General features: G+C 33.0%; 4 protein-coding genes and 1 non-coding gene across 7 annotated transcripts; 2 read left to right on the top strand and 3 right to left on the bottom strand.

Moving 5' to 3' along the window:
* Positions 1 to 1,529: 1,529 nt before the first annotated feature.
* On the top strand, positions 1,530 to 2,052 carry LOC131171374 (defensin-like protein). Its single transcript, XM_058131328.1, has 2 exons — positions 1,530 to 1,698; positions 1,785 to 2,052. The coding sequence occupies exons 1-2, from the start codon at positions 1,572 to 1,574 to the stop codon at positions 1,955 to 1,957; spliced, it is 300 nt and encodes a 99-aa protein (XP_057987311.1). The 5' UTR covers positions 1,530 to 1,571; the 3' UTR covers positions 1,958 to 2,052.
* A 4,153-nt stretch (positions 2,053 to 6,205) lies between these two features.
* On the bottom strand, positions 6,206 to 10,590 carry LOC110640425 (chlorophyllide a oxygenase, chloroplastic). The gene is given in 11 exon segments (XM_021791728.2): positions 6,206 to 6,720; positions 7,265 to 7,323; positions 7,326 to 7,431; positions 7,433 to 7,559; positions 7,716 to 7,828; positions 7,966 to 8,150; positions 8,308 to 8,455; positions 8,729 to 9,004; positions 9,272 to 9,376; positions 9,641 to 9,877; positions 10,465 to 10,590. Coding segments are annotated over 11 exon segments (1,605 nt in total). The 5' UTR covers positions 10,543 to 10,590; the 3' UTR covers positions 6,206 to 6,549.
* A 1,746-nt stretch (positions 10,591 to 12,336) lies between these two features.
* Positions 12,337 to 16,164, top strand: LOC110640431 (uncharacterized). Of its 2 annotated transcripts, XM_021791735.2 has the most exons (4): positions 12,337 to 12,447; positions 12,543 to 12,817; positions 14,422 to 14,699; positions 15,680 to 16,164. In XM_021791735.2, the coding sequence occupies exons 2-4, from the start codon at positions 12,562 to 12,564 to the stop codon at positions 15,992 to 15,994; spliced, it is 849 nt and encodes a 282-aa protein (XP_021647427.2). In that variant the 5' UTR covers positions 12,337 to 12,447; positions 12,543 to 12,561; the 3' UTR covers positions 15,995 to 16,164. The 2 variants fall into 2 exon arrangements, with proteins under 2 accessions (XP_021647427.2, XP_057987310.1); XM_058131327.1 differs by having other exon boundaries at positions 12,427 to 12,817.
* A 752-nt stretch (positions 16,165 to 16,916) lies between these two features.
* On the bottom strand, positions 16,917 to 16,988 carry TRNAQ-UUG (transfer RNA glutamine (anticodon UUG)). The gene has a single exon. It is a non-coding gene; the product is annotated as a tRNA-Gln (tRNA).
* Positions 16,989 to 17,382: 394 nt separating this feature from the next.
* LOC110640428 (filament-like plant protein) lies at positions 17,383 to 22,281 on the bottom strand. Of its 2 annotated transcripts, none has more exons than XM_021791730.2 (5): positions 22,055 to 22,281; positions 21,201 to 21,356; positions 19,854 to 20,049; positions 18,126 to 19,549; positions 17,383 to 17,987 (listed from the first exon to the last, which is right to left on the bottom strand). In XM_021791730.2, the coding sequence occupies exons 2-5, from the start codon at positions 21,309 to 21,311 to the stop codon at positions 17,598 to 17,600; spliced, it is 2,121 nt and encodes a 706-aa protein (XP_021647422.2). In that variant the 5' UTR covers positions 21,312 to 21,356; positions 22,055 to 22,281; the 3' UTR covers positions 17,383 to 17,597. The 2 variants fall into 2 exon arrangements, with proteins under 2 accessions (XP_021647422.2, XP_021647423.2); XM_021791731.2 differs by having other exon boundaries at positions 19,854 to 20,046; positions 22,055 to 22,280.
* Between the last annotated feature and the right edge of the window lie 763 nt (positions 22,282 to 23,044).

Here is a 23,044-nt window from a genome sequence, read left to right as displayed (position 1 = left end):
ATTGATGTTACGAGTGCGTGAGTGCTCCAAATTACCTTTTGATGTTATGATGTGAAAATGAAGTGGATGTTGCATTTCACTCAACAGGGTGCATTAGATTTAGATAGTTATAGAGATTATGGTTAAAATTTATATTATACTATCTAATTAGAACGCTCACTCATGTTCAATATTTTTTCAAAGCTGAGGAGGATTTTATTTTTGGTTAACCTGCTTTTCTCCTTTGCAGGTTGTTTATCAATATTTGTGTAATTTTATTTACTCCTAGAATTTCCGCATGTGTTAGAAGTATTTATTTGATTATGGTCTGTAATATTATTATCATGTTGGACCTGTAAACATATAATGATATGTATGTTTGATGGATTGGATGAGGAGCCGAGCTCCCATTTATTTTATGAGGATATGAGTATGTGGAGGGTGGTGAGCTCCCCAATTGAGTATTTATTATGTTTACAGGTCCCGTTGGAAAGTCCATTTTATGGCCGGACTCTGTCCGTTTGGTTTATTGAAATTGGGCCCAAATGGGCCTTAGAGTTGGGTTAATGAACAGTTAGGCTTACTACGGGCCTCGGGGGCTTTAGGCTGGCCCAGGTCCTAGTGCCGGTCCGGCCCATAGGTTGGGTCGTGACAATGATAGTTAAATTTTTTTCAGTCATTAATCTAATAAATTTTTTTTATTTAAATTCATTTCATAATAAATTAAAATATAAATATATAATAAAATTTATATATTAAATATATAAATTTCACATATTTATATTAAATAAACTGAGTGCCCGTGATCATCATGACCTTGTCTAATAAATCATGTCTCACACAACTGTATTCTCATACATAACTCATTAGGTGCGCTCGACTATGTCAAATCATTTCTTAAAAAATGTAACATGACATATTCAATTAAAAATTTGGCGGACTCTTATTTTATTTTTGTTAGTAATTTTAATGTTATTATTGAAAATTAATGTGTAAATTACTAATAAAAAATAATGGGAAAGATGCATGGCATATAAAAAGAATGGTAACAATAAAAAGAAATAATCTTAATATATTAAAATTATTTTAAGAATTTAAACTTTTTAATTGAAAATTAAATAAAAAAATAAGCAATAATTAATTTCAATTAATTTAATAATAATAAAATAATTTTTAAAATTATAAAATTTTAAATTTAAACTTGGACCAAAATTTAATAAAAAAAATGAGGCCGGTGAAAATTTTATCACATGTCTTTCCATGTCACGGACTGAAACAGAGAAAGCAAATGGAGGACAGCTGTAAATAATGATCAGCAGACTGCAGACATGAGTGTGTCCCCACATGTATATAGTAGTGCAATAGCTAAAGGACACACAATTACTTGTCAGAAAACGCAAAAAGAAATTAAAGACGGATCAGAAAGCAATGAATAATGTTAAAAGAGTGCAGTGGAAAGATAAGTTTTTCAAAAGAGAATAAGACGAAATAATAAAGTTAATCTCCCATCCCTTTTAAGCAGCCTCGTTTTCCTATGTTTATACGCGGTGATTTGTTTTTTCTTGATGCATACTTGTATATAACGGATCTTAATGGATGCATATCCCCACCCCATTGAACTATCTACTCTATCTCTTTCTGTGGCTGTGTGCGACATGAAGCATTCTACGCGTCTATTTTCAGCACTTTCCTTCCTCCTCCTGCTGCTTGTGGCCACTGGTAAACTTTCCCACCATTCTTATGATATGCTTGCTTTTGATTGTATATGTATTGATGGGGTTTGAATTTGATGTTGGGTTGTGCAGAGATGGGGCCAATGATGGCGGAGGGCAGAACATGCGAATCTCAAAGCCATAAGTTCAAGGGAATATGTTTGAGCGACACTAACTGCGCTTCCGTTTGCAAAACGGAAGGGTTCACTGGAGGAGACTGTAAAGGTGCACGTCGTCGCTGCTTCTGCACTAAGAAATGTACCTAGTCTACGATATCAGATTAAAGTGGACTCAAGAGCAGAATCTCTAAAATTTACTGGGAATGTGTGTGCTTGAGAATAATTATAAGAAGATTATCTTATGGTGGTGTCGTGTTAGTTTGTCTTTAACCGATGCTTAATTATCTCTAAATTGTAATAACCTTAATTATCTTGGCTTGGCTTGGATAATTAATGTCTTTCTTAGCATATAACTTCTCTCTTTCTCTCCTTAATCTTTTATTTTTCAACCTCCTCCGTAGATCTAATCATATCATATCCAACATAATCAAACTTAATAAAAGACTTCTCTTTCTTTGTTTATTATCAACGATACAATCACTATGCCCAGAGCTGAAACAAATGGCACTTATTCCAAGTGATTAAACATAAAAGATGAGTCGCACTAAGAGTATGGAAGCTAAAACATAAGCTGCTTTGTCGCATTTTCTTTTGACAAAAAAGAAAGAAATTGAATTAAAGTCATTTATCAAAGACTTAATATCAACAATAATATTCTGGATCGATAAAAGAATCGTTGGAAAGCATTAATGGCTAATTGAGAGTCACCTTCAACGACCAAATTTTTAACACCTTTAGTTTTCATTGGATTGCTTCTTTGCAACAAGCAAGACTTTTAGGATTAACAAATCTGCAAAACCAATAAGTTATAACTCAATATTATTGAAGTTATTTTCAAGTCTGTATGTTCTTGAGTCGAATCTTAATCAAGTTAATTTATTAAAAAAAAAAATTAATAACCTAAAATTGTTTAATTAATTGTAATAATTATATTAATAAACATAACTGATCACACATAGTAATTTTTTATGAATTTTTTATTTATGAGGATTTTTTTAAAACTGGAAAAAATATTATTAAAATTTGAAGCCTTACAAACACAGCCAGCTAACAGGCGACCACAAGAATTGCCATTGGATAGGAGAGCAGACCGAATTCATAGCAGCCCTACATGCTTGTGCATGAGATACTAGCACAATTGAAAGGGGAACAAATCCCAACTGACAAGAAGGGGTTAATATTTATTATATAATAGCTTTCCGAATGAAATTATTAATACTTAATCTTTATAATAATTATCTACAATCAGTTAAATAGCCTTTATCTAATAGTTGAAAACGTTATATAAAGTCGATTAAATATATTAATTTTTAAAAAATTTTCAACTACTCTGAACAATGATCATCAAATATCGGCACATTGATGTATAGTGAGCCATAACAATGAGTTAGAAAAAGTCGATTCAATCAAATTTTATTAAAATAACTCGAATAACATATAATTTTATTAGAAATTAATGAATTTAATTTAAGGAAATAACATGCATAATAAGTTTGTTAATATCAATATCTTTTTATTAATTATTATTATTATTATTATTATTATTATTATTATTATTATTATTATCTGCTTAAAACTAAATTAAATAATCGGCTTTCGATTAAAGAATTTAACGTGATTGTCAAAATATCAATACTCAGTTACAAGGTCAAAGCAAAAAAAAAGTCATTATTAGGTCTAAGATTGACCATAACGTGGTTCGAGTCAATCACGCTAGATGAAGCAAGACTCAAACTATCTGGACCAAGAAAAAGAAGACTCAAATAACTCAGACTGAGTAAAAAGTTGCTCAGACTGATGGCACTTAATAAACACAAATGAGATATCAAAACAAGTGTGAATACTCGCTTGACGGATCGAGCATTAACCTTATCAAGTATTTACAATATCAGTCAATGATTATAATAGATTCATAAATAGAGAATATCGAAATATCAGTTGAATATTCGAGATTCTTATAGATAGCTACAATAGCTCTTGGAACATCTTACTTCCAATCAAATTTCTAACCTGAACATCATAATAGTTAGTCAATGGACCACCAATTTCACATTTCTCTTTGTTTTTCAGACTGATTTGATATTGTGATTAGACTTTGATAATTCACGGCTGCATCAATTACTATTATTATTAAACCATCAATTACTAATTTTTAAAAATTTTCTTCAAATAAAAATACTTATCAAACACTTCAAATGAATAATTGAAAATTTAAATATGCTATTGGCTCTTAATTGTTCATTCCATTAGTACTAAATATATAAAATATTGAGAAAAGTACAGGAACTACGGCAAATTAAAGTCTACAGTACAAAGCAAAAATTGGATTTCAGTCTTCAATGTAAAGCAAGGAATATTTAGGTTCTCCAATTTTGCTTGTCGTACTTGCAAAAAATTATTGGTTAATAAACTAAATAAGTGCATAAAAAATCATTGAACCAACCAGTGGTTGGATTAGATCAATAGCATGAACTGATTTTCAAGCAAATTTTGCATTCAAAATTAAGATTTAAATTTTATAATAGTCATTATTGAAAAAGATTTTACTTAAACATCATTATTAAAATTTGTTTGTTAATATATACATACAATTGTTGTATAATGACAGGGGAATCGTGATTTAATTTGAACCCTGACTTGTGCAATCATTTTGTTAAAAATTTTATTAATGTGGATAAACTTATCCCTATTTGGTAAACTCACCACCATTCTTATCATATGCTTGCTTTTGATTGTATGTAAATATTGACGGGGTTTGAATTTGATGTTGGGTTGTGCAGAGATGGGACCAATGGTGGCGGAGGGAAGAACATGCGAATCTCAGAGCCAAAAGTTCGAGGGAATATGCTTAAGCGACACTAACTGCGGTTCCGTTTGCAAAGAGGAGACTGCAAAGCTGCACGTCGTCGCTGCTTCTGCACTAAGGAATGTTAGTCTCCGATATCAGAGTAGAGTGCACTCACGAGCAGAATCTCTAAAATTTATTGGGTTTGTGTGTGCTTGAGAATAATTATAAGAAGATTATCTTATGGTGGTGTTGTTTTAATTTGTCTTTAAGTGATGCTTAATTATGTCTAAAATAATGTAATAACCTTAATTATCTTGGCTTGGCTTAGATAATTGATGTCTTTCTGACTCTTGACTCTTGAGCATATAACCTCTCTCTCTCTCTCTCTCTCTCTCTCTCTCTCTCTCTAAATCTTTTATTTTTCCATCTCCTCCATAGATCCTCAATCAGATCATATCCACCATCAAGCGAACTTAATAAAGACTTCTTAACCTATCATTGTTTAATTAATAGAAAATTATTATCTTGCCTCTCTATCTTAATAAAACTAATTAAATGATTCTCCAATTTTGAAAACTATATTATTCTTTAGTCCCTTCATGCAAACTAAATAATTTAAGAATTGAAAAATAGATGGACTATATAATTATATTATTTAGTTATAGGAAATGAATGAAATTCAAATTAATTTGGGTATTAAAAAATAAACGAAATAAAAAAATACAAGATTAAAAAATTTGTTTTTCAAAATAAAAAGTCTAAATAATTAATTTTATTAAAATTAAAGGACTAAATAATAATTTTCATAGTTAATTTTAATATTTTATTAATAAACATATCTCAATTCTTTCCAAAATAAATAAACATCAGTCTAAATTTAATTGGAGGATCTTTGATAAAAATACTTACAATTTTCTCTTTTTAATCCATTTTTACGGCCCCTTTTCGTCTTCTTAATTTTTAATTTACATTATATATAGTAAATTAATAATTAATTAAATATAGAAAAATAAATTATATAATAATACTTATAAATTTTAATTATTATATTTTAAACAAAATTTAAATCTTTTATAGATTATTATAATTTTAAAATATAATTATTAACCAAAATATTTTACATAAAATTATTAATTAAATTATGTAAAATTAAATAAATTTAAATAATATTTAAAATAATCGAATAATTTAAAATAAAATTTAATTGAATTAAAAAAATTCAAATATTAAAATTATTAACAAAATAACACCGAAAGTTGCCATGGAACTATTCAAATAGTTCACGTTGTGTCGTTTTTGTGGGTCCTCTCTGTAATCGGGATTTGGGTTTTTAGAAGATTGGTGCTTGGATTTGTAATGAAAGTGTTTGCTTTAATCGTAATCAAGCTGTGTTCATTTCACCACGACTTACTGAGAATTTCATGTATTAATTTCTGTTTTCATCACTGTTGAAACTCTTAAACTGGGTAGAGATTAGAGAAGAGAGAAGAGAAGCTTTGGGAATTCAGAAATTGCAAGTTGGAAATTTTGGACTTCCATTAGATAAATTGTCTACTATGATACAACAGAGAATCCATCTTTCAAACACCAGTGTCCTTAAATGCGGCTGGGAAACAATCATCATGACTTCATTGGCTTTGAAAGAGATCCAATGAAGGGGGGGAAATGAATTTCACTGTACAGAAAATCAATAATGGTAGTGTACAGTTTCTTTCATCTTGCAAGGACCTGTATGCACAAACAATATCTTCTCTCCCTCAGATCAATTAACAGTTTTCGCCCCGCCCAAAGGATATCCTTTCAGAGACCAAAAGCCAAACTGCACAACATTCTCTACCAGTATTCCATTATTTGCATTCCAGCTCAAGGAGTGTTAAGTTGGATAAAGAGGGGTTGATGCTTGAAAAGCATCAAGAAAGTTAGATCCATCATCTAGTGATTTTTGGTTTCTTCACGTTGATTTACCGAAAGGTAATTGCTTTGCTCCTCTTTCCACAGCATCTCTCCATAGCCTATATCTTACTCCTAGCTTATCATAAGAAACTGGTGAATTCCATACATTAGCCCCATTGATCATTCGCTCCTGCTGACCAACTACAAGCCGCAAATCCTCATTTAATACCTGTTTCATACAAATGCCAGAAGTAGTGAAATGTAAGAAGCATCAAGCACAGGGCAAAAATGATCATTACGCTCCCACCCCACCAAAAGAGGGAGAATCTTAATCTACGCTGGTTAGGCAAATCTAGTTTGATAAGCCCCACAACAAATCAACCAAAACGAAGCTGGGAACCAGACCTAGAGGATGCAACCTTCACCGCCAAGCCAACCTCATGGGTTAATAACCTTTTGATCCCACCCTCACCAGAGGCATTCTCTCTAGGCCTAGGTGCTGGAAATTCTTCAAGATTCCACCATGTAGGAGACTAGGGGCATCCTTAAAAGATTATCACTAGCCAACAGCAAGCACAGCCATTTTCTGGTTGGAAAGTTGATTTTTAATCTCATTATCAAATAAACTTTCACAACTTAACCTAGCTGGATGAGACCTTGAAGCAATCTCAGGCAACAATGTTCAATGCGGCAATTCAGCTAAAAAGTTAAAACTACGCTCTGTATCAACCATAAACATATGAAATATAAGTTCATTTTAACAATTTTGTTACCTGTTCAGCAAAATGTCTCCACAGATAGTGCATGAAAGGAATGTGCTTTAGCATGGGAGCAAAATCAAGAGACATTCTGTATAATAACCTAGTCTTTTGTCTTGATGAAGGCAAGCATACATGAAGTTGGTGAAGATGAGTTGCACATTGCCTGGTATTTTTCCCCTCTAGCTTTCCGGGCTTTGAGATCCCAATGGTTGATAATACCATACAAGGTGGTCGGAATTCCATATCTATTGGATAGGGGTCCCAGTATCCTTGGAGCCCAGATGCAGGCGTTAAAAATTTCACCAAGCTGAGAATTTTGATCACAAGCAAAAGAAATATAAAGTTTTGTCAGCATTACTTATTCTGACAGCAAGTTTGTGCATCTTGAAAAGGTAAAAAAAAAAATCATGCTCATACTTCTGAAATGATGGTTATTTTCAACGCTAAAGTTGGAGGAGCAAACCTGGGGACACTCCAACCCTTTGCAAAGGTAGATGTGTGAGTAAAGGGGGCATGCGCAAGATCTAACAGGTTATCCAGAAGAAGACCATGTTCCACTGGAAGTTCCATGACAATCTGTCATATGCAGGGACATAGTAATCAGTATATGGGATGACACACTGCTTATTAAAATTCATGTAAACATTCACCAACTTTTTCATCATTCACCAAAAGCCAAAAAGATCTAGGTGCATCGGAATCCTGAAATGTACCTCAGCATGGACTACAAAACCTGAAGGAGGCTCTAGTGAGGGAAGCGTTGCTGCTGGAGGGTCACTGCCAGGCCAAACCCATATCATCCCTTCTTGCTCAAAACATGGCAATGACTTTATCTTCACATTTAGCAGTCGTGTAGATGGCATCTTCTCACATTTTCCATCTGTTGAGTATTCCCATCCTGATATTTCACCAAATTTTCAAGAATTAATAATATATACTTTCTTGCCATACTTAATTGCTAGTTTATGATTATCAGCCTTATATAAAAGAAAGTTTCCACTATACGTTGAATATAGAATATAATATTCAAATTATTTCCTTCATTTCTTACTGACCATGGTAAGGACATTGGATCCGACCCTCATTTACTGAACCAAGGTGAAGAGGACAGGCTCTATGCGCACAGGTGTTCTGGACACATCCAGGTTTCCCATCTTTCCCACGAAAGACAACCCATGGTTCCTCAAAACAATCAATCGGAATCTAAAACAGAGGTAAAATAACTTGTGAGGAGACATCCACAAATAATTGAGGTTCTACAGCTCAGAAAGGTTTCCCAGGGAACAAAGGGAAAAAAGAAAAAAAACAACAAAATAAGTCAGATGATGATGATAATGATGCAGTGGTATAATTCATTTTACTTGTCCTATGCAATGACTTGAAAATTTCATTTGTGATGACACTAGATGATGTGATTGGTATCTGGAAAATAAGTATTTAATAATAAAGCATGAATCACTTGAAAGTGTAGCTTACCATTGTGTCATCCTTTAGATCAGTAGAGAAGGCAACAGGATACCAGAAATTCTTAAGGTAGGAAGTGTAAGGTTGAACTGGACCTGAAACATTCAAGCTTTTCCAGGGCAATCTCCCTTTTACAGTATCCAGAGATTGGGTAGAAGTACTAGGAGGAGGGGATGTTTGGTCAGACTCTGTTGTGCTTCTATCTTGTAACAGCCTATCATTAACCAATGCTTCCATGTAAGCTAGTTTATCTAAAGCAGTAGCAACCCTTGCTTCAGATATATGAACCTGTTTTTATTTATGGATCAGACATCATAATGTTGATGAAATAGAAGATGAAGGAAAGAATCTCATCACTTGAATGGTAAACAATGAAGGGTTTTTCTTCACAGAGTATTGATGAACATAGGTCTCACTGGATTTACAGGATGCATCCCAATCTAATGAATCTATGTAACCAATTAATAATTATTCCTGGCTCATTTGGCTTATGAAAAATATTTAAAATTTTGTTTTTGGCCATATTTTCCATCTCAATATGTATAATCTGCAGACCTGTTGGTGAGCTTGGGCTAGTTCTTCTTGCAACTCAGCAAGCTCCTTCCTCAAGGTTCCAATTGACTTGTACTCGCGAGCTAGAGGATTTAAAACTTCCACAACCTTCATCCATATATCTCAAGGTAAGAAGTCAACTTGCAAATGATAAGCCCATAAAAAAATGCAACATAATAATCTTAGATAATATAGACAGTGTCAGATTCTAATGTCATATGTACAATGATTTTGAGGGAACTAAAAGCTCAAAGAACAGACTCAAATTAATTATAGTATCCATAACTCAAACTTAAATCAACTTCCATTCTGCGCAATATATTATCTATCATAAACACAAACATTAGCTCAAGGAGTTAAAAAATATAAGACCTTTTCATGAAGGAGCATGATGGTGAGAACATCTTGTCGAGCTCGCCAGTCACAGTACTGAATGTCATATCTAGCCAGTTCGAGTGCTTGATTTACGTCCAAGAATTTCCCTTTAGATCGTGGTATCTTAGACCTTGGATCCTCAACGTCAAAGATGGTACCCCATAAACTCTTCTTATCTAGCGGCCCACCTTCCTCCCCAAATACTGCAAACACCCGAAATCCACCCCTAACTCCCTGAAAACACACAAATTAATTACAATCCAAGCTACCAAAGCATCTAGAAATTTGCACTTTTAGCATAAATCTAGATCTTTGCAAAGACAATAAAAAACCAAAACCCGTATTCACATGCAATATGTGCTTAATAGTGATCCAAGTTAGAACTAATCTAACAAATCAATCAACCTAAATAAATGTTATGTTCCTCTAGATTAGCCATTACTAAAATAAGTCCAGCCTGAGAAGAAATATTTTTAGGTTTGCTACCATTCCACCACAAGCTGAGGTACAATTCCATTGACAATCATTGATCACCTTAATCAAAACGTTCTCTAAAGATACTAGGAAGTGCCCGTTTAACTTCAGCAGATGATATCTACTAAAAATCCCGTATCCTAGAATCAAGCCGTTTTCCATTTATTTTAGAAGGGACCCAGATAAGATTGTCAAAGAAAAACATAAAAAGAACACATTTTAGTGCCTGAGTATCCCCAACCAAAGCTAAAATTTAACACACAAACAAATCATCAGTATTGAAATTTCCAATAAGATTAACAACTACCCAGATAAGTTCAGCAAATAAAAAAACAAAAAAAGGGTACCTTTTTAGTATTAAGGATAGATGATCTGCAGAGAGAAATGGGGAGAGAGAGCGCTGCAGCAGTAGCAACAGTGTTCATGGCGTTTGAAAAAAGCAGAGTCCAAAACCGCGGAGAAAAAAAAAAAAGAAAAAGCAGACAATTTTAGTGAGGGAGATTTATTTGTTGATAAGAGGCTGGTGTTCCGCCTGATCTCGCTGTCCTGCCATTGGTTGCCACGTGGACAAGGGGGGGGGGGGGAACCATTGCATAAAACGTGGCACCCCCTGCTTCCACAAGCTCCCATGGGCCTTAATATCTTGCCACGTCGGATTTCCAAGATATATTTCTCTATCCCTTTGTGCTTGCGTGTGTTTGGGTTGGATTTTCAACAGAAGTGCGGGATTACGTTTATCTGAGGTGGGTGTTAGATTTATTACGTGTGATAAATGAAATGCATTAAATCTTATCCGTCCATTTTGTCTTGATGATGTGATTGATGAATTGGGATTTTAAAGGCAAAATTCTTGTTCTGGAAGAATTTGGAATAATCAGGCCGTAATATATTTTATTTGGGTATGTTGATAGCAATCAAAATTATTTTTCTATAATAATTATTTATAAATTGATTTAATTTGTTAAAAAATAATTTAAGATTGTTTTATTTAGTACAAATTAATTTATTTATGAATTTTAAAAAATTATAGAACTATTTTTAATTGGTCAACAACATATATACATACATATTATTTGCATATTTATATTTGGTTACAAGTGAAATAAGATTGGAAAAGAAAGCTTAAGCTTGAATAATTATATTATAAGTTTATTTTTAAATAATTAATGGAATTTTTTTAAAAAAATTAGATTTAAATATTTATATAAATTTAAATTATTTAATTATAAAAATATAATCAAAATGTAAATTTATTGTCAATAAAGTATAAATTTCTATTTTAAAATTATATTATTTTTCAATTTAATATTATAACTCAATTTTAATACCAAGATTGGTGATAAAAAATTTAAACTAAATCCATTTGTATATGAGTGTATTAATAATTATTTTATTATTTGCATTCACCTAAATCTAATTGCTCTTTATCTATTTTTTAAATTCATACATATATATATATATATATATATATATATATATATATATATATATATATATATATATATATATATATATATATAATCTTCATGTTTGTTTTTTTAATAATCTTCATATGGTAAATAATTATATTTATATATTTTTTAATAGAATTATATTTACATATTTAATTAATAACTTATTAATAATTTATATAATGATTTTTTTTTATAACAGATACTTAATACGTTATAATATTTGATATAAATTAATATGTAAAAAATTTAAAATCAGAATCTTTAAAAAAAAATAAAATAAAAAAAAGGTTGAAGGGGGTGAAACTTTTTTCAATAAATACGTTTTGCATTTAAATTACGAGCACATGACGGGTGATATACAACAAAAATAAGGAGACATTATTATTTAATTTTTTTATTTTAATGATATTAATTAATTAATTTTTATTTTAAAAAATATATATTTATTATTTTTTATATTTATATTTTATTTATTTTTAAAATTTTTATTATTTTTTATGGTAATTTAAACCAATCCAATCATTGTAATTTAGAAAATATAATTATATAATTTTATATTTTTTAAATATTTAACTATTTATTTATCTTAACGATAATTTTTTTAAAATATATTAATTAATAAAAAATTTAATTTAAAATAAATCGAGTAGAAATACATGAATTAATTATTTAATCTTTCAAAATAGAAGATAAAATAATTAATTTTATTAGAATTTGGTAGGTTAAATAGTAATTTTATTTAAAAATAATAAAATAGTAATTATTTTTGTCGGCCGGATCCGGATATTCGGGTCGAATGATGGGTGGTGGCTCTTTTATGGAAAACGGGAGCCAAGAACCAAGCGATAGCGGGCGCTAGAAGCAATCTTTAATTCTGTAATTTCCACTCTTCCATCATCTCTTCACAAATCACAACTACCATGTAAGCCCTTCAAAATATCTCATTCTTCTTCGTTGCTCTCTGTGTACAGGGCAGAGACCACTACACAAATGGCGAGGACCAGGACCGCTCATAATCGAAACGACAACAGGGCTGGCCCTTTCTTTTTTGCCACTCTCATTCTGTGGTTAGTCTCTGTTTGGTTTGAGATTCTATTCAATAAGCGCAGGGAGCTACTTTGGATTATTGCAGGAACTTTCTTGTTCCAGATAGCCAACTGGGTCATTCGATTTTTCGTCTCTCGTGACCCTCTATTTGTTAACACCTCTGTTTCTCTACTCCACTCCATTATCACCTCCGTTTCAGGTTCTTGTTTCTTTGTTATTGTTTGCTTTATTCCCTATTTTTTTCTTTGGGTTTGTGCTTGTGTTTTTATTTTTTTCATGTGGGTATGCTGTAACTCTGTTGCTTTTGATTGTTTCTTTTTCTGGGTATGTTGGTTAAGTTTAATTATTTCGATAGAAGTGAGTTATCCTACTAGGTACTAACCATAAATATCGAGGGTCACTGTTTTTTTTTTTTTTTTTTCTGTTGTCTGCAGCATGGATTTTGAATAACAAAAAAAATTTTGTATAGGTTGGTTAAGAATGGACCATGCATTGTATACTCAAGTAAATTAATGCGGTTCAGATGGCCAAGTTGTTCGAGACTTGTGCTGGTAGTATCTGTAAGGCTGTGTAATACTGAAAGCTTGAATTTGAAGGCTCTTTAAGAGATTACTTGTTGTGTCACTACCTTGTAGGACAGTTATTCCATTTGTTATGGTCAATTAATATAATTTATGGTGGGGGAGAGTATGCAAGAAAATAGAAATTCAGTGATGAAATCTTAAGTGTAGCGGCTGAGAGACAGAGAGAGTTTCAAACTCAAGTGAAATAATATTTAAGTCTTGTGCAGTTGACATTTATAGACAAGAGGAAGTTCTTGAACTGAGGCCAGAAAAAATAAAATGGATGGTGTTGAAAGGTTTTCAAGACTTTAAATGAATGCAAACAATTTTGTTGAGGGAAACATCAGGAATAATGGCAATCTCATGTTGAACCTTGAAAACAGGTTTGTGGTATAACATGAACAGGATTTAAGCTATTAATCTCAAACATAATTTAGTTTAGAATTAATACTCTTTGAGGATATAGTGCTTGTCGGTCCTAAGCTTCTGATTATGGTCAAATATTTTCAAGATAAAAGCTTTTTTTTTTTTCCCAGAAACCTTGTCCTAGACTTTGCCAGTGGCGTGCTGATTCAGTCCCTAGAACCGAGGGTTTGGGACCATATCGCTGGTTACTCTTGATTCTAATTCTGGTTCAATCCGGTTTGAATCAATCAAATCCAACATTTGATTTTTTTTTTTAAAGAAAAAAAAATTGAGCGAGAGAGAAATGATGCCAGTCTGGTTCACTTATCTGTCTTTTAAACTCATGCTTCAATCGAGTCTGGGTTGAAATCTTTGATTTGCTATTAACTCATTAATCACTTATCAGTTACTGGAGAAAAGACCATTGGTTGTGGTTAGATAAGCGATAAAGAGCTACAATGTATCTTTTTGGAGTATTAAAGAACCAATTACGCCTAGACTGGAACCTTGGCCGCTAGAGCAAGAACAAAATGGGATGCACGTAACTACTCTCACAGATTGACCATATCTATTTATCATTTATCAAGCCTACATATGTGCTTATCAATCATTTTCATAGGTTGGTTTTGTTGCCTTTGTCAGACGGTCAAGTTTTTATATAATCAGTCATGTTTACCCATTTCCAATTTAATTTACCGTAAAACTTGTGGTTGTGAAAATAGTGATTAAATTATCAATGAAGAATATCATTGCTTCTCCTGTTGCAACATTTTGGCATTTCTTTTGCTGAGATTTGCTGTTATTGATTCGGTATTTATGTCTGCCTCTTGTGCAGTGGTTTTCATTTTAGTCCATCAGTGTTTAAAAACTGGTTCAGATGGGTTGTTTGAGCATTCACAACTGGTTGGAGGTACATGGGAATTGGCATACCCCACTTTGTGTTTCTCGTGTGGTTATTTTGCATATGATCAGTTGGATATGCTGCTGTACCGATTATACAGTGGCTTGATCCCTTCCATCCTCATGCACCATCTGATACTTCTCATTTGCTTTACACTGGCTCTGTATCGAAATGCCACAGTCAACTACCTTATTCTCACTCTGATTTGTGAGGTACGTCTCATGGAGTCTTTTCTCCATCTAAATGTAATTTTTTTTTAAAATATCAATACATGATTGTTCAAGTCTCACGCATTTTTCCTTTCACTCAAGTTCAGAAAAGTTTTCTTTTCTGTAATGGTCAAAATGTTTAGGAGCAGGCTTAGTGAAATAGGGCTGCTCCCCTTAGATATGGAAAATTATATGCCTTTTAGGTGAGGTTCATCATTCATGTTTTAGATGATGAACAAAACATTATTTCAACAAACAAATTTAAAGTAAGCGATAACTTGTATGATATTGTGAATATTAGGTATATGATATCATATATATCCACCATCATTATAAGCAAGCCCAAAGCTGTAATGTGTAAGCTTCATTTGTATCTGAAATCATTCTCACAAGTCACAACAATAGTGGGATTTCATTTAGATGTTTGCAACTCAAGAAAATTTCTCAGGGAAAAGGTATCAGACCCTCACAAATACCTTTCACTTGGTGCAATTAGTGTAACTTTGACTTGGTTTTAGACCACCTTTGTGAAGCTTGAAATTAAATGCTGAAATTTTGAAATTAATCAATCTCAGGCGAATAGTGAAAATTACATTAAATCTTGATTCGTAATGGCTCTTTATTTCAAAGGAAACAAAATTTTCTATTGGTTAAAGTGTGGGACTTGTGCTTTGATAGGGTTTTTATGTTGCATATATGTGATTGAGAAAATCTAAGCTACCAAGGTTCTATTTCTTCTTTTCATACTGTTGTGCTACGAAGGATAAATCCTGGAAGGCATGTCCTTATTCTTGCTATCAACATTTTAAAGGAGAGGCCAAATTGAGCTTAATGGCTGAAGGTCTTTCTTCTACATTTTCTTTATTGATTTTCATCTTTTCTGGAGGAATTGTAGCTGTAACCTGTAGGTAGACTCTTCGGAATGGTGTGAGAACCAGTCAATGGTACAATTTTACAATTCTAAAGTTCTTTTCATATTACAGCTGCATTCAATCTTCCTACATGTTAGGAAAGTGCGACGGATGGCTGGTGTTCGGGATGCTAAGAGCAAAATTGTGAAGTTAGAATGGTTTCTTAATTGGGTCACTTTCATTTTCGCAAGATCTATGTCTCACATTCTCATCACCATCAAGCTAATCGGAGATGCTTCCAAGTTTGAAAGGGGTGTGCAGTTGCCACTTGCTTTGTTTGGGATGGCTGGAATGAATTTGCTCAATGTTGGTCTTGGCATTGATCTTTTTAATGCATTCAAAAGAGAGAGAAATCCTCATAAAAGTAGTCATAATCATGGTGAATGACCCCAAGAATGAGGGGCAAAAGGAGTGTGTATCTGATTTTTTTTTTCCTGGAAATTTTTTAATTTAGATTGTTTGAATGTTGGGGTTGCAGTTGCCTTTATCCCACTGTAATATCCTCTGATGAAAGCAACTAGCTTTGTAAATTGTGAGCAAAGGGAACATGATTGTTTTCCAACTAGGGCTGAGCACTATACGGTCCAAACCGAAAAACCGAACCGAAGCGATTCAATTCGGTTCAATCTTTAATTTATAAAAATTTCGGTTATTTCGGTTCGGTTCGGTTTTGAAGAGAAAAAACCGAACCGAACCGAATAGTGATTTATATAGTCAAATTGAACTAAATCGAACCGAATCGATTTTTGAATTAATTTATTTTTATGGAAAATTTATGAATTATATTTAATTATATGTATATTAATTATTTAATTTCATTGATTAATGGTTATTAGGTTCAAACCAAAGTTAAAATTAGACCAAAGAACTTGAAAATCAAGTCTAAATTAAAAAATCAATCAAAAATCAAACTGATCGGTCTAAACCGAACCGAACCGAATTAAAGCGGTTCGGTTTGATTCGGTTTTTCACTAATTTCGGTTCGGTTCGGTTTCTAAAATTGGCGGTTCGGTTTTGATAATTTAATTCGGTTCGGTTCGGTTCGGTTCGGTTTGAACCGATTGCTCACCCCTATTTCCAACAATCTGTTGTAATGAGTTTTATGCAGTAACGAGATTCATTGCCTCCAATTTCATTCTATTCAATGGTTTTTTTTTTTTTCACATTTAAATTATTTAAATTACCTTGTGATATTTTAATATTTTGCAGATAAAATGAGGATTCTCTGGAATCAAATGCTGGCTTTTAAACTGCTAGTTAGGTCAAACTCAATAAATAAATAAATAAAAGAATAAAAAAATGCAATGAAAGGTCCCACCGGGAGTCGAACCCAGGTCGCTGGATTCAAAGTCCAGAGTGCTAACCACTACACCATGGAACCGTCCGTTGTAATTTGGCAAATTTATTTACATAACTTTAAAGAAATAACGACCACATTACTCGAATCAAAATTTTTTCATTCCCCATGGTTTTAAAAAAAATATAAGATCAAACCATCTGTTATGTTTATCTCATTTAAAAGGGAAAAAATAATTACAATAACATATTTATGTTCAATTAATTTGATTGTATTTGGTTCAACTACTAGCCAACTGGGTAAATCTGCAACCCAAATGAGCCAGTGTGAATCTTGACTAATGAAGGTGGCCAGCGCGCAGGTCTCACAGCTTCCGAGTTACCCTGAGGTAAGTAGAATTTCAATTGCCTCTGTCAACTCTTTCCATGCAATGCGATGATAAAATAGCACAACAGAAGGAACTCAAATCAGCTAAATCTTCAACAAAACAGAAGCTTTTCAATGCAGTGTATAACTACACACTAAACAATCAAAAGCTTCAATTGAATGTGATCATTCATGTATAATAAAATCAAGTGATATAAGTAATGCTGATTAAATAGCATTTAATCAACATCCAATAAATTTCCAGCTTTTACAATCAAGAAATCATCAATATATAGCTGTTTTTCTTCTTTCCTGATCTGATACTTGCTAAATTTCTAGTTGTATTCCATTCTTGCTTCTAGAAAAAAATTTTGCAAACCCATTTCGGTTATTCTCAGAACTGCTATGATTTGAAGCTGACAACGGAGAAGATGGCGGCGAGTGCCCTTCATTTTTATTTACTACAGAAACAGAATTCTCACTGGCTATTCTTGAAGAGCTGGAATCCCTTTTAGGTGAGAATGTATCACTAGAATGTAACTTCCAAGGTTCTCCACTAGCTCTAGACATCGGGGATCCTCCTGCACCAAATTCTGGTAGGATTGCAGTGTCTATTAAGAAGTCCTCTAGGGTTGCTAGAGATTTCAGTTGCTTCCCTAGAGATGCTATTGTTTTCTGGCATTCAGCAAGTTTTCCAGCAGCTGCAGCTAGGTCTTCCTGTCAGACAAGTTTCACACTTATTATATGTGGGACACACTGTGCCTTGTTCTGACCAATCTAATGTCCATAAATGCATGATAGAGTATAACGGAAATATGAATATAATGCAGAAAATGACAGTAATTGAATATTAACCTGCTTTATCTTCAGTTCGCTATTAGAGCTAGCAGATTTCTGGAGTTCAACTTCCTTGTTCTTTTCAGATAGCTCTTCTTCTAATGCCCGACACTTGACTGCAATTTCTGCTGACAGAACCCTTTCCTTTTCAACCTCTACTTCTAATGAATTAACCTTTGAAGCCATTGTCCGAGCCTCTACTTCCATGCTTACAAGTTGAGATTCAATTTTTTGCTTTGATTCATTTGCCATTGATAACTCCTGTTGCAGTTCCTCTGACTTTAGTTCAGCCTCCTTCAGCTGAATTTGAAATTCTTCATTCTTTTCCTGACTTACAGTGAGAACCATCTCCAATTCAGTTCTATTGTCTTGTATTTTCTCTAGCTTTTCTTCCAATTCAACCTTTTCTACTTCCATCTTATGTAGCTTATCTTCCAATTCAACTTTTTCTACTTCCATCTTCTGTAGCTTCTCTTCCAATTCAACTTTTTCTACTTCCATTTTCTGGAGCTTCCCTTCTGATTCAGCTGTCTGATGAATCATGGTTTCAAGTTCAGCTCTTAATGAGCTTTCTGCATCAATAGATTGTTTCCCTACAGCTTCTGGTTCAGAATGACAAGCTTCATTTTCAGTCTCAGGCAAAGCAGCAAGTCGTTCCATTTCAAGAAAATCATCCATGAGATTGATTTCAGTTGCTGAGGATGGAAGACCTCGATTAACAGTTTTGTCGTTCTTGAATTGATCAAGTTCAGCAATCAATGCTGATGCCCATGAGTCTGAGCGACTTGGATCACATTTGTGTGGCTCTGAACAACTCATTTTGCGGGCATCCAGATCCACTGCATTAAGCCTCTCCCCACTGTCTGATTGACTATCAGTGAGAGATTCAACATAAATTGAAGAGGCAGTAGAAGTTTTATGATCATTAAGTGATGTTGATTTGCAAGCCATGGCTTTTAGCCTACGACATTCAGCCTCAATCTTTGCCACTTTCTTTATGCTCTCCAAATGTTGCTTGCTTGCTGTTTCAGCTGCTTGGGTACTCAAGTCCCTTTCAATGGTTCTGACTTCTAGCTCCTCATATAGAGATAGGAGCTCAAGCTTCAGGGATGCATTATCTTTCTCCAAAAACTCAAGCTTATAGCATATTTCTGGATCAATTTGAGGTGGAGATTGCGACTTTGCCGCTTCTGCTTCTGTCTTCAGCTTGACAAGCTGGTTCTCAAGCTCAGATTTAGTGGATTCCCATTCACGTGTTTTCCTTGCCAAAGCTTCGTAGACTTTTTCTTCCTGCTCCTCTCTTGCTTGTCTCAGCTGCCTAACACACTCCTTGAGGGCCCCATCCAGATGGCTTACCCGATCTTCCATTGCAGAGTTCTGCTGAATGGCAGCTTCGAGTTGTTTCTTTAGAGCAGCTACTTCATTTTCGGCCCTTTCCCATCCTAAAATTTTATTGAGGAAATTTCCGCATCTATAAGTTCAAAATTGAATAAAAATTGCCATATCCACTAGAGAAAACTCATCATGCAGAATCCAACCCCAAAAAATAAAAAACACCCATCTTGGAGAATTCAACTTTAAATATGCTCCTCTACACAAAGAGTTATGGCGATTCCTTTCCAACTGATTTTTTTGGCAAAAATATGTATATAGGACAGCGCATTGTTTTAGTTCATTGTAAAAATATACAAACAAATACACATTAGTATTTAATTAAATAATATGTACCCAAAAAAAATTAAATACCTGCAACAGCTTCTTCAGCAACTTTAGAATGCTGCTTCACCAAGTCATCTTTGGCACTAACATTCACAAGAGCAGCTGATAACCTTTCTGTTAAAATCTTAACAGTATCATTGACATCCTCATCCCTGACAGAAGTTTTTGATGTGACTTCAGGAGATTGAGTATCAGTATTTGGGGATGCCTTCAAGGTGTCCTGCTTCAATTATGAGAATGGGTGAAATCAACACAAACAGAGCCAATATTGGCAATTAACAAGAAAAAACCAATGTCATCCTAAACAGGAGCGAACTAACTAAACCATATTTGTCCTTAATGAAGCATGAAAACAAACATCACTACAATTGATGAAGAAACACAGGAAGTAGCGTAGTCAGTTTTCTGCTAATCATATGTATGCCCAACCAACGATGATCCCTTTGACAATTTAATATCCCAATGTCCATATAAGTATTTCATATGACCAAGGTGACTTCTTCAAAGGAATTTTGACTCTCTCTAGTTCCCTTTACAAATACACCTTTCAAGGAGAGTTTTCACTGCTTTAAACCTTCAAAATAACTTAGAATATATTATAGCTTTTTTCTTAGTTTAATTTCCTCATTATCTGGATACAACACTTGTCAACCATGCAGTGAAGGAATTGCCAATGCATGCCTTTTTTTATGAGACCTACAGCTGGATTTCTAACTGCATCACAAAGAAATCCAAGCTTGCCATCAAGAAGAGCTCAGCCTTAGTTCTGAAAGACAAAGATATAACAAATTCGTGAGTCGTAGTTTCTGATGCCTACTCCAAGTATCTATCATATTACATCAAATCTGTGTCTCTAATCCAAGCTCAGTTTTCTTCAGATTTTAATACAATTAAAGTTTTCAGATTACCGTTCACAACAATGTTCAAGTATGCCATTTGCTTAAACAAGTGTTGACATCAAACTACAATTTGAAAGGCTGTGCTTCAAACCCCTATGATGCCTACAATAAGGCTTGAAATAGTAAATTTTATCACATGTATAGATCAACTTATTTTGAAAAGAGATCAACTTAAGGATAGCCAATGAAGAAATGTCTTGAGAGTTATCTGCAATAAACTCTCTTCCTAATTGAAATACTTCTTTTTGAATAAATTGTGGATAACTAGTGAGAAATTTCGAAGGGAGTCTAATAACCAAACTATTGAAATGGTAAGGAAGGAATAGATATATGTCATATTCATCAATGCCTCAAAATTTCATTGAAAAGTTAAAAGCTTGTATAGACTCGTCTAGAACAACACTACAGCTAAAAACCAATGTTAAAATCCTAATTGTGGGGGCTGGGGTGGGGTTCTTGTATCATAGCCACCTACTTGGTCATCAGAGAATCTCTCAGAATGCGAAGATATTGATCCTGAACTCTCAGTTTCACCAGGGCTCCTCTCCGAAGACTTCCTCTTCCACAGCCATTTCCTCTTTTCCATCACAAAATCTGGGAGTCCAGCTTTATCTCATCAAATAATATTTATCTGCACATAATTGCAGACCATTAAAATGAAGCAAATCACAAACACACACAAGCTCTCTCTCACATAGCATAATAGTGGATACCCAAAACAAATTTCTATTGCATGCTGTGGATGCAGCAGGCAAGCCTCTTAATAACCAGAACTACTTACCCTCTCTCAACAAACTCAAACATTAGACAAAAAGATCACTTCTCTTCTCATTTATCAGCTTTGCTTCCAATTCACCCCATAACACCCCTAAAAAAAAATTCTTTGTTTTTTAAATTACCCTTTTAACTGCCCAAATAGCAGAAGATAAAGGGAAAAAAGGATATCAGTAGCAAGCTCGGATGTGGAAGATGGTGAGATTGTTAGCTCCAGCAACACCATCAAGCAACATGAATGGTTTTGAACAACATTGAACAGTGAAATCAGCAGACACCCATTATGTCAATCACAAAATGGGAACAACCCAACAATTAAGAACAGTTCCCAAAAACAAAGATGCCCCAAAGTAGAGAAGCTGAAATCAGCATCAATGAAACAGTAGCTATTCACAAAATACGATACACAGAACTAGAAAACCCAGAACCCAAAACAGAGGATCCAAAACATAAGCGATTCATCAAAGATTTAAGGCCAAAAATCCTCTCAAGTATTTCAAAATAAGTAAAATAAACATAATATAGTTTATAGGAACAAAGACCCAGATCAAATACCTTTGATTGGAGGCCCAAGCAACCCACGAGATCAGATGGGAACCAATTAAGCTATAAATGTGAAACAAAATATGGATGCCAGATTGCAGAAACACAACGAATAAAAGAAAGAGAAAACTTTAAAAGCCCTGCAAAAACCTATGGAATGTTAGTGGAAATATAAATTTCCAGATAGACCAACAACAACAACAACTGCTTACAAAGGTATCAGATAATGTGGGTTTCTATTTCTTGTTTGGTAGCTATTACTTTGCTTTTCTTTGAATAATTACAAAAAAAAAAAAAAGAAAGGAGCACGTGACTCTGAATGTTTGGCTGTGAAATGAACTAAACATTATTAAAAATTAATTTTTAAATTATATTTAATATATTTTAATTATAAAAATTTTGAAATAATTAAAATTTTTCATCAATATGTAAAATTATATTTTTAAAAAAAATAAATTTGAGTTGAAATTAAAAAAAAAAAAAATTTCTTTCATGTTATTTAATTAGTACTGATTTTGAATTGGCCTCTCTTATTCCCGCCCGTGGATTAGGATTTTTGTAGAAAATGACATAAAAAACAGTAAAGAGCTCAATCACAAATATTATATTTAATTATTTTTTTTTTTTAATTTTTAAACATTGCATAGACATGTCCTTTTTGAATTTTGAGGCATCTCCTTTTATTTATTTATTTTAATTAAACTATATTTGTCTCACTTTTTTTAATATAATTACCTTATCTAGGGCTTCAAATTTTATAACATTAAAATTGATTTTATAACATTAATTAAATAAACATTTCAAAATTATAATTTTCATTTCCATATATATATATATTGTAAACATATAAATTTTTACATTAAATTTTTTAATTATATTTTTTTAATTATAAACTAATAAAATTTTAAGTTAATAATAAGGAATTAATATAATGAAAAAAAATATACACATATATTATGTAAAAGGCTGCAATTTTCAGAAGAGAAAAAAATATTACATTTC

Source organism: Hevea brasiliensis, chromosome 12 (assembly GCF_030052815.1).
Source record: "Hevea brasiliensis isolate MT/VB/25A 57/8 chromosome 12, ASM3005281v1, whole genome shotgun sequence".
Classification (NCBI taxonomy): domain Eukaryota; kingdom Viridiplantae; phylum Streptophyta; class Magnoliopsida; order Malpighiales; family Euphorbiaceae; genus Hevea; species Hevea brasiliensis.
The sequence above is the reverse complement of the archived record's forward strand: the minus strand, read 5'-3'. Positions and strand labels throughout refer to the sequence as shown.

Excerpts from the sequence above, each read along its gene's own strand:
- LOC110640428 (XM_021791730.2), bottom strand. The coding sequence starts at position 21,311 with ATGGAAAAGAGGAAATGGCTGTGGAAGAGGAAGTCTTCGGAGAGGAGC. Across the intron at positions 20,050-21,200 it reads AGAGATTCTCTGATGACCAA|CAGGACACCTTGAAGGCATC; the intron begins GTAGGTGGCTAT and ends TCATAATTGAAG. Across the intron at positions 17,988-18,125 it reads GCGAACTGAAGATAAAGCAG|GAAGACCTAGCTGCAGCTGC; the intron begins GTTAATATTCAA and ends CTTGTCTGACAG.
- LOC110640431 (XM_021791735.2), top strand. The coding sequence starts at position 12,562 with ATGGCGAGGACCAGGACCGCTCATAATCGAAACGACAACAGGGCTGGC. Across the intron at positions 12,818-14,421 it reads CATTATCACCTCCGTTTCAG|TGGTTTTCATTTTAGTCCAT; the intron begins GTTCTTGTTTCT and ends CCTCTTGTGCAG. Across the intron at positions 14,700-15,679 it reads TTCTCACTCTGATTTGTGAG|CTGCATTCAATCTTCCTACA; the intron begins GTACGTCTCATG and ends TTCATATTACAG.
- LOC131171374 (XM_058131328.1), top strand. The coding sequence starts at position 1,572 with ATGGATGCATATCCCCACCCCATTGAACTATCTACTCTATCTCTTTCT. Across the intron at positions 1,699-1,784 it reads CCTGCTGCTTGTGGCCACTG|AGATGGGGCCAATGATGGCG; the intron begins GTAAACTTTCCC and ends TGGGTTGTGCAG.